This window comes from Oncorhynchus gorbuscha, unplaced genomic scaffold (genome assembly GCF_021184085.1).
Source record: "Oncorhynchus gorbuscha isolate QuinsamMale2020 ecotype Even-year unplaced genomic scaffold, OgorEven_v1.0 Un_scaffold_856, whole genome shotgun sequence".
NCBI classification, from domain to species: Eukaryota; Metazoa; Chordata; class Actinopteri; order Salmoniformes; family Salmonidae; genus Oncorhynchus; species Oncorhynchus gorbuscha.
The window spans coordinates 20,001-30,000 of NW_025745845.1; the positions used below are offsets into that span (position 1 = coordinate 20,001).

The following is a 10,000-nucleotide window of genomic DNA, read 5'->3' on the forward strand; positions in this document are numbered from 1 at the left end:
CATTAACCTAAACACAACCACATTAACCTAAACACAACCACATGAACCGAAACATAACCACAACCACATTAACCTAAACACAACCACAACCACATTAACCTAAACACAACCACAACCACATTAACCTAAACACAACCACAACCACATTAACCTAAACACAACCACATTAACCTAAACACAACCACATTAACCTAAACACAACCACATTAACCTAAACACAACCACATTAACCTAAACACAACCACATGAACCGAAACACAACCACAACCACATTAACCTAAACACAACCACATTAACCTAAACACAACCACATTAACCTAAACACAACCACATTAACCTAAACACAACCACATGAACCTAAACACAACCACAACCACATTAACCTAAACACAACCACATTAACCTAAACACAAACACAACCACAACCACATTAACCCAACCACAACCACATTAACCTAAACACAACCACATTAACCTAAACACAACCACAACCACAACCACATCAACCTAAACACAAACACAACCACATTAACCTAACCACAACCACATTAACCTAACCACAACCACATTAACCTAACCACAACCACATTAACCTAACCACAACCACATTAACCTAAACACAAACACAACCACATTAACCTAACCACAACCACATTAACCCAACCACAACCACATTAACCTAAACACAACCACATTAACCTAAACACAACCACAACCACAACCACATCAACCTAAACACAAACACAACCACATTAACCTAACCACAACCACATTAACCTAACCACAACCACATTAACCTAACCACAACCACATTAACCTAACCACAACCACATTAACCTAACCACAACCACATTAACCTAAACACAACCACATTAACCTAACCACAACCACATTAACCTAAACACAACCACATTAACCTAAACACAACCACATTAACCTAAACACAACCACATTAACCTAAACACAACCACAACCACATTAACCTAAACACAACCAAAACAGATCCCCTTAAATGTAAATGTATGTAAATGTGTTTCAATGCTTTCACTTCACATACAGCATCTAGATGTTCAAAACATCCGAAGAACTGTGAACGTCCAACTGCCTGTGTGTTTTAGTGATTTCACTCCACAGAGCAGACCCGGCTAGGATGAACTGACTAAATGGGTAGTTGAAATGAGCCGGGGGGGAACCATTTTTGGGGTGGTTTCGTGCAAATGGAATTATATTAAATTCTGCTTACGTCACGCTCTACCTCAAAAAAAAAAAACATAACATTGAAATGCAGAGACTCTGAGATCACTGGGTGCTTTTGAAGTGACAGGTTGCTGTGATATCTGTATTCGTGTAAAACAGGTTCCTTCGAGCCGCCGTCAGCAGGAGACAGGCAGGAAGAGGTGCAAATGAGGATTTATTCACAGAGCGCTGGTGTATCAAGGAAGATGGTGATATTTACAAATACATATACAAAGATCTGACTTCAAAATGTCAGAAAGAGCCTCTCATCAGGTATAACCTGTCTGAACCAATAAAGAACAGCTGGGGTGTACCAGGCTCAGATACAGCCTCCCCTTAGTTACCCAACAGCTGGGGTGTACCAGGCTCAGATACAGCCTCCCCTTAGTTACCCAACAGCTGGGGTGTACCAGGCTCAGATACAGCCTCCCCTTAGTTACCCAACAGCTGGGGTGTACCAGGCTCAGATACAGCCTCCCCTTAGTTACCCAACAGCTGGGGTGTACCAGGCTCAGATACAGCCTCCCTTAGTTACCCAACAGCTGGGGTGTACCAGGCTCAGATACAGCCTCCCTTAGTTACCCAACAGCTGGGGTGTACCAGGCTCAGATACAGCCTCCCTTAGTTACCCAACAGCTGGGGTGTACCAGGCTCAGATACAGCCTCCCCTTAGTTACCCAACAGCTGGGGTGTACCAGGCTCAGATACAGCCTCCCCTTAGTTACCCAACAGCTGGGGTGTACCAGGCTCAGATACAGCCTCCCCTTAGTTACCCAACAGCTGGGGTGTACCAGGCTCAGATACAGCCTCCCCTTAGTTACCCAACAGCTGGGGTGTACCAGGCTCAGATACAGCCTCCCCTTAGTTACCCAACAGCTGGGGTGTACCAGGCTCAGATACAGCCTCCCCTTAGTTACCCAACAGCTGGGGTGTACCAGGCTCAGATACAGCCTCCCCTTAGTTACCCAACAGCTGGGGTGTACCAGGCTCAGATACAGCCTCCCCTTAGTTACCCAACAGCTGGGGTGTACCAGGCTCAGATACAGCCTCCCCTTAGTTACCCAACAGCTGGGATGTACCAGGCTCAGATACAGCCTCCCCTTAGTTACCCAACAGCTGGGGTGTACCAGGCTCAGATACAGCCTCCCCTTAGTTACCCAACAGCTGGGGTGTACCAGGCTCAGATACAGCCTCCCTTAGTTACCCAACAGCTGGGGTGTACCAGGCTCAGATACAGCCTCCCTTAGTTACCAAACAGCTGGGGTGTACCAGGCTCAGATACAGCCTCCCCTTAGTTACCCAACAGCTGGGGTGTACCAGGCTCAGATACAGCCTCCCTTAGTTACCCAACAGCTGGGGTGTACCAGGCTCAGATACAGCCTCCCCTTAGTTACCCAACAGCTGGGGTGTACCAGGCTCAGATACAGCCTCCCCTTAGTTACCCAACAGCTGGGGTGTACCAGGCTCAGATACAGCCTCCCCTTAGTTACCCAACAGCTGGGGTGTACCAGGCTCAGATACAGCCTCCCTTAGTTACCCAACAGCTGGGGTGTACCAGGCTCAGATACAGCCTCCCTTAGTTACCCAACAGCTGGGGTGTACCAGGCTCAGATACAGCCTCCCCTTAGTTACCCAACAGCTGGGGTGTACCAGGCTCAGATACAGCCTCCCCTTAGTTACCCAACAGCTGGGGTGTACCAGGCTCAGATACAGCCTCCCCTTAGTTACCCAACAGCTGGGGTGTACCAGGCTCAGATACAGCCTCCCCTTAGTTACCCAACAGCTGGGGTGTACCAGGCTCAGATACAGCCTCCCCTTAGTTACCCAACAGCTGGGGTGTACCAGGATCAGATACAGCCTCCCCTTAGTTACCCAACAGCTGGGGTGTACCAGGCTCAGATACTGCCTCCCCTTGAATCCCCTTATTCTGGTCTCTACACCCCTCCCCCCTCCCCTTATTCTGGTCTCTACACCCCTCCCCTTATTCTGGTCTCTACACCCCTCCCCTTATTCTGGTCTCTACACCCCTCCCCTTATTCTGGTCTCTACACCCCTCCCCTTATTCTGGTCTCTACACCCCTCCCCTTATTCTGGTCTCTACACCCCTCCCCTTATTCTGGTCTCTACACCCCTCCCTTATTCTGGTCTCTACACCCCTCCCCTTATTCTGGTCTCTACACCCCTCCCCTTATTCTGGTCTCTACACCCCTCCCCTTATTCTAGTCTCTACACCTCTCCCCTTATTCTGGTCTCTACACCCCTCCCCTTATTCTGGTCTCTACACCCCTCACCCCTCCCCTTATTCTGGTCTCTACACCCCTCACCCCTCCCCTTATTCTGGTCTCTACACCCTCCCCTTATTCCGGTCTCTACACCCCCCCCATATTCTGGTCTCTACACCGCTCCCCTTATTCTGGTCTCTACACCCCTCACCCCTCCCCTTATTCTGGTCTCTACACCCCTCACCCCTCCCCTTATTCTGGTCTCTACACCCCTCCCCTTATTCTGGTCTCTACACCCCCCATATTCTGGTCTCTACACCCCCCCTTATTCTGGTCTCTACACCACTCCCTTATTCTGGTCTCTACACCCCTCACCCCTCCCCTTATTCTGGTCTCTACACCCCTCCCCCTCCCTTATTCTGGTCTCTACACCCCTCCCCTTATTCCGGTCTCTACACCCCTCACCCCTCCCCTTATTCTGGTCTCTACACCCCTCCCCCTCCCCTTATTCTGGTCTCTACACCCCTCCCCTTATTCTGGTCTCTACACCCCTCCCCTTATTCTGGTCTTTACACCCCTCCCCTTATTCTGGTCTCTACACCCCTCACCCCTCCCCTTATTCTGGTCTCTAAACCCCTCCCCTTATTCTGGTCTCTACACCCCTCCCCTTATTCTGGTCTCTACACCCCTCCCCTTATTCCGGTCTCTACACCCCTCCCCTTATTCCGGTCTCTACACCCCTCCCACCTCCCCTTATTCTGGTCTCTACACCCCTCACCCCTCCCCTTATTCTGGTCTCTACACCCCTCCCCTTATTCTGGTCTCTACACCCCTCCCCTTATTCTGGTCTCTACACCCATCCCCTTATTCTGGTCTCTAGACCCCTCCCCTTATTCTGGTCTCTACACCCCTCCCCTTATTCTGGTCTCTACACCCCTCACCCCTCCCCTTATTCTGGTCTCTACACCCCTCCCCTTATTCTGGTCTCTACACCCCTCCCCTTATTCTGGTCTCTACACCCCTCCCCTTATTCTGGTCTCTACACCCCTCCCCTTATTCCGGTCTCTACACCCCTCCCCTTATTCCGGTCTCTACACCCCTCCCACCTCCCCTTATTCTGGTCTCTACACCCCTCACCCCTCCCCTTATTCTGGTCTCTACACCCCTCCCCTTATTCTGGTCTCTACACCCTCCCCTTATTCTGGTCTGTACATGTTTAATGATGCTTGAGACAGACACAACATGCCAAGAGTCTCTCTCTCTCTCTCTCTCTCTCTCTCTCTCTCTCTCTCTCTCTCTCTCTCTCTCTCTCTCTCTCTCTCTCTCTCTCTCTCTCTCTCTCTCTCTCTCTCTCTCTCTCTCTCTCTCTCTCTCTCTCTCTCTCTCTCTCTCTCTCTCTCTCTCTCTCTTTTCCTCTCTACTCCTCTCTCTCTCCCTCCCTCTCCCTCTCTCCTCCTACACTATTACTTATCCTCCTTGTATCCTCTTCCATCCTCTCTCTCCCTCTCTCCCTCTACCCCTCTCTCCCTCCCTCTTTCTCTGTCTCTCTCTCCCTCTACCCCTCTCTCCCTCCTCTCTCTCCCTCTTCCCTCTCACTCTCTCCTTTTCGCCATCACCATTCATCCAAGCAACGATCCCCCAGTAACCATACCTCCCCTGTCTCCCCTACATATCTATATGCTCCTGTCCTCCCTGTATTTCCTACACATATCATTCCCTCGTCTTCTCCTGTCTGTTCCTGCCCATGCTAAGAGCTATCTGATGAAAACTTAATGGGCTCACATTATTGATGCAGCCTGGAGATTGTTTCATTCATGGTGATAAAACACTACCTTCCATCCCTCTACCTCTCCTCTCCTCCATCTCTCTACCTCTCCTCTCCTCCATCTCTCTACATCTCCTCTCCTCCATCCCTCTACCCCCATCCCTCTACCTCTCCTCTCCTCCATCCCTCTACCTCTCCTCTACCCCCATCTCTCTACCTCTCCTCTCCTCTCCTCGAGTCCTCTCCTCCATCTCTCTACCTCTCCTCTCCTCCATCTCTCTACCTCTCCTCTCCTCCATCTCTCTACCTCTCCTCTCCTCCATCTCTCTACATCTCCTCTCCTCCATCCCTCTACCCCCATCCCTCTACCTCTCCTCTCCTCCAGTCCTCTCCTCCATCTCTCTACCTCTCCTCTCCTCCAGTCCTCTCCTCCATCTCTCTACCTCTCCTCTCCTCCATCCCTCTACCTCTCCTCTCCTCCATCTGTCTACCTCTCCTCTCCTCCAGTCCTCTCCTCCATCTCTCTACCTCTCCTTTCCTCCATCTCTCTACCTCTCCTCTCCTCCATCTCTCTACCTCTCCTCTCCTCTCCTCCATCCCTCTACCTCTCCTCTCCTCTCCTCCATCTCTCTACCTCTCCTCCTCTCCTCTCCTCCATCTCTCTACCTCTCCTCCTCTCCTCTCCTCCATCCCTCTACCTCTCCTCCTCTCCTCTCCTCCATCCCTCTACCTCTCCTCTCCTCCATCTCTCTACCTCTCCTCTACTCTCCTCCATCCATTTATCCCTCCATCTCTCTACCTCTCCTCTCCTCTCCTCCATCCCTCTACCTGTCCTCTCCTCCATCCATTTATCCCTCCATCCCTCTACCTCTCCTCCTCTCCTCCATCTCTCTACCTCTCCTCCTCTCCTCTCCTCCATCCCTCTACCTTTCCTCTCCTCCATCCCTCTACCTCTCCTCTCCTCCATCCCTCTACCTCTCCTCCTCTCCTCTCCTCCATACCTCTACCTCTCCTCTCCTCCATCCCTCTACCTCTCCTCCTCTCCATCCCTCTACCTCTCCTCTCCGCCAGTCCTCTCCTCCATCTCTCTACCTCTCCTCTCCTCTCCTCTCCTCCATCTCTCTACCTCTCATCTCCTCTCCTCCATCCATTTATCCCTCCATCCCTCTACCTCTCCTCTCCTCCATCCCTCTACCTCTCCTCTCCTCTCCTCTCCTCCATCTCTCTACCTCTCCTTTCCTCCATCTCTCTACCTCTCCTCTCCTCTCCTCCATCCATTTATCCCTCCATCCCTCTACCTCTCCTCTCCTCTCCTCCATCTCTCTACCTCTCCTCCTCTCCTCTCCTCTTTCCCTCTACCTCTCCTCCATCCCTCTACCTCTCCTCTCCTCTCCTCCATCTCTCTACCTCTCCTCTATCTCTACCTCTCCTCTCCTCTCCTCCATCCCTCTACCTCTCCTCTCCTCTCCTCCATCCCTCTACCTCTCCTCTCCTCCATCCATTTATCCCTCCATCTCTCTGCCTCTCCTCTCCTCTCCTCCATCCCTCTACCTCTCCTCTCCTCCATCCCTCTACCTCTCCTCCTCTCCTCTCCTCCATCCCTCTAACTCTCCTCTCCTCCATCCCTCTACCTCTCCTCCTTTCCTCTCCTCCATCCCTATACCTTTCCTCTCCTCCATCCCTCTACCTCTCCTCTCCTCCATCCCTCTACCTCTCCTCCTCTCCTCTCCTCCATACCTCTACCTCTCCTCTCCTCCATCCCTCTACCTCTCCTCCTCTCCATCCCTCTACCTCTCCTCTCCGCCAGTCCTCTCCTCCATCTCTCTACCTCTCCTCTCCTCTCCTCTCCTCTCCTCTCCTCTCCTCTCCTCTCCTCTCCTCTCCTCTCCTCTCCTCTCCTCTCCTCTCCTCTCCTCTCCTCCATCTCTCTACCTCTCATCTCCTCTCCTCCATCCCTCTACCTCTCCTCTCCTCCATCCCTCTACCTCTCCTCTCCTCTCCTCCAGTCCTCTCCTCCATCTCTCTACCTCTCCTTTCCTCCATCTCTCTACCTCTCCTCTCCTCTCCTCCATCCATTTATCCCTCCATCCCTCTACCTCTCCTCTCCTCCATCTCTCTACCTCTCCTCTACTCTCCTCCATCCATTTATCCCTCCATCTCTCTACCTCTCCTCCTCTCCTCTCCTCCATCCCTCTACCTCTCCTCTCCTCCATCTCTCTACCTCTCCTCTACTCTCCTCCATCCATTTATCCCTCCATCTCTCTACCTCTCCTCCTCTCCTCTCCTCCATCTCTCTACCTCTCCTCCTCTCCTCTCCTCCATCCCTCTACCTCTCCTCCTCTCCTCTCCTCCATCCCTCTACCTCTCCTCTCCTCCATCCCTCTACCTCTCCTCTCCTCTCCTCCATCCATTTATCCCTCCATCCCTCTACCTCTCCTCCTCCTCCCTCCATCTCTCTACCTCTCCTCCTCTCCTCTCCTCCATCCCTCTACCTCTCCTCTCCTCTCCTCCATCTCTCTACCTCTCCTCTCCTCCATCTCTCTACCTCTCCTCTCCTCTCCTTCATCTCTCTACCTCTCCTCTCCTCCATCCCTCTACCTCTCCTCTCCTCCATCCCTCTACCTCTCCTCTCCTCTCCTCCATCCATGTATCCCTCCATCTCTCTACCTCTCCTCCATCTCTCTCCTCTCCTCCATCCCTCTACCTCTCCTCCCCTCCATCCTCACATCAATCTGCCTACCAGGAGGGAGAGAGACGTACTGATGAGACTGGCTGTGTGGGAATGTTACGCGGTTTCTCATCACACACACACAACCACCAGCATAACCTGGCCACATCATCGCGTCATTGTGCATCGCTTCAGTGTCTGTCTCTCTCTCTCTCTCTCTGTGTGTGTGTGTGTGTGTGTGTGTGTGTGTGTGTGTGTGTGTGTGTGTGTGTGTGTGTGTGTGTGTGTGTGTGTGTGTGTGTGTGTGTGTGTGTGTGTGTGTGTGTGTGTAGTTTATGGGTGTATATTAGGGATTAATGGGCTTGCAATCTGTTGGTTCTTAATCATTCTGTTTGTATCATGTCTGGGTCGCTCAGAGAGAAAATGTAAATTGTCTCCACGAGCAGATACCGTAAAGCTCTGTGTATAGGCTGTTTCTTGGGACATACCGTAAAGCTCTGTGTATAGGCTGTTTCTTGGGACATACCGTAAAGCTCTGTGTATAGGCACACATCTGTTTCTTGGGACATACCGTAAAGCTCTGTGTATAGGCTGTTTCTTGGGACATACCGTAAAGCTCTGTGTATAGGCTGTTTCTTGGGACATACCGTAAAGCTCTGTGTATAGGCTGTTTCTTGGGACATACCGTAAAGCTCTGTGTATAGGCACACATCTGTTTCTTGGGACATACCGTAAAGCTCTGTGTATAGGCACACATCTGTTTATTGGGACATACCGTAAAGCTCTGTGTATAGGCACACATCTGTTTCTTGGGACATACCGTAAAGCTCTGTGTATAGGCTGTTTCCTGGGACATACCGTAAAGCTCTGTGTATAGGCACACATCTGTTTCTTGGGACATACCGTAAAGCTCTGTGTATAGGCTGTTTCTTGGGACATACCGTAAAGCTCTGTGTATAGGCTGTTTCCTGGGACATACCGTAAAGCTCTGTGTATAGGCACACATCTGTTTCTTGGGACATACCGTAAAGCTCTGTGTATAGGCTGTTTCTTGGGACATACCGTAAAGCTCTGTGTATAGGCTGTTTATTGGGACATACCGTAAAGCTCTGTGTATAGGCTGTTTATTGGGACATACCGTAAAGCTCTGTGTATAGGCTGTTTCTTGGGACATACCGTAAAGCTCTGTGTATAGGCTGTTTCTTGGGACATACCGTAAAGCTCTGTGTATAGGCACACACCTGTATGTTCATTTCATGTTAAGTCTAATCTATCATACAAACACATTTCAAAAGACAACTCCCATTTCTCCCATTGTTTCACCATGAAAGTGTGAGAGAGTTTTATTAATAAAATCCGTAGCTTCAACTCAAGGGGTTGTTATCTATATTCAGCCAACTGTCAACTCAAGGGGTTGTTATCTATATTCAGCCAACTGTCAACTCAAGGGGTTGTTATCTACATTTAGCCAACTGTCAACTAAAGGGGTTGCTTTTTCTCCAGAGGAAAGTCTCTCAGGCTGAAGGATTCTGCTTCCTTAGACTTCCTTGAGTCCAGTGGTACACACACACACACACACACACACACACACACACACACACACACACACACACACACACACACACACACACACACACACACACACACACACACACACACACACACACACACACACACACACACACACACACACACTCCCATGACGTACCCATGATGGAGACGTCGTACTCGATGAGTAGCGTAGCCTCCTGTCCACACTGTTTGAGGATGGACATGGCCTCTGCATGGGATGTCCCGTGAAGACGGATCCCATCGATACTCAGGAGCCTGTCCCCTGGCTTCACCGTACCCTCCCTGAGGAGAGAGGAGAGGGGAGGGAGGGGGAGGAGAGGGAGGGGAGGGGAAGGAGGGAGAGAGGGGAGAGAGAGGCAGGGGGAAAGAGAGGCAGGGGACAGATGGAGGGAGGGAAATGAGAGGGGGAGGGAGGGAAGGAAGGAGGGAGGAGAGAGGGGAGGGAAGGATAGAGAGAAAGAGAGAGAGGGGAGAGGGGAGGGAGGGAGGGAGGGAGGGAAGGAGAGAGGGGGAGAGAGGGGGAGAGAGGGAAAGAAA

General features: G+C 51.1%; 1 protein-coding gene across 1 annotated transcript in view; it reads right to left on the reverse strand.

Moving 5' to 3' along the window:
- The window catches only part of LOC124020566 (glutamate receptor-interacting protein 1-like), a gene marked incomplete at its 3' end in the record, with an annotated part of 22,680 nt that overhangs the window by 10,503 nt on the left and 2,177 nt on the right, over positions 1-10,000 (reverse strand). The window contains exon 2 of the mRNA XM_046335809.1: positions 9,600-9,745. Within this exon, the coding sequence (XP_046191765.1) occupies positions 9,600-9,666 (67 nt within the window). The remainder of the gene's footprint in view (positions 1-9,599; positions 9,746-10,000) is intronic.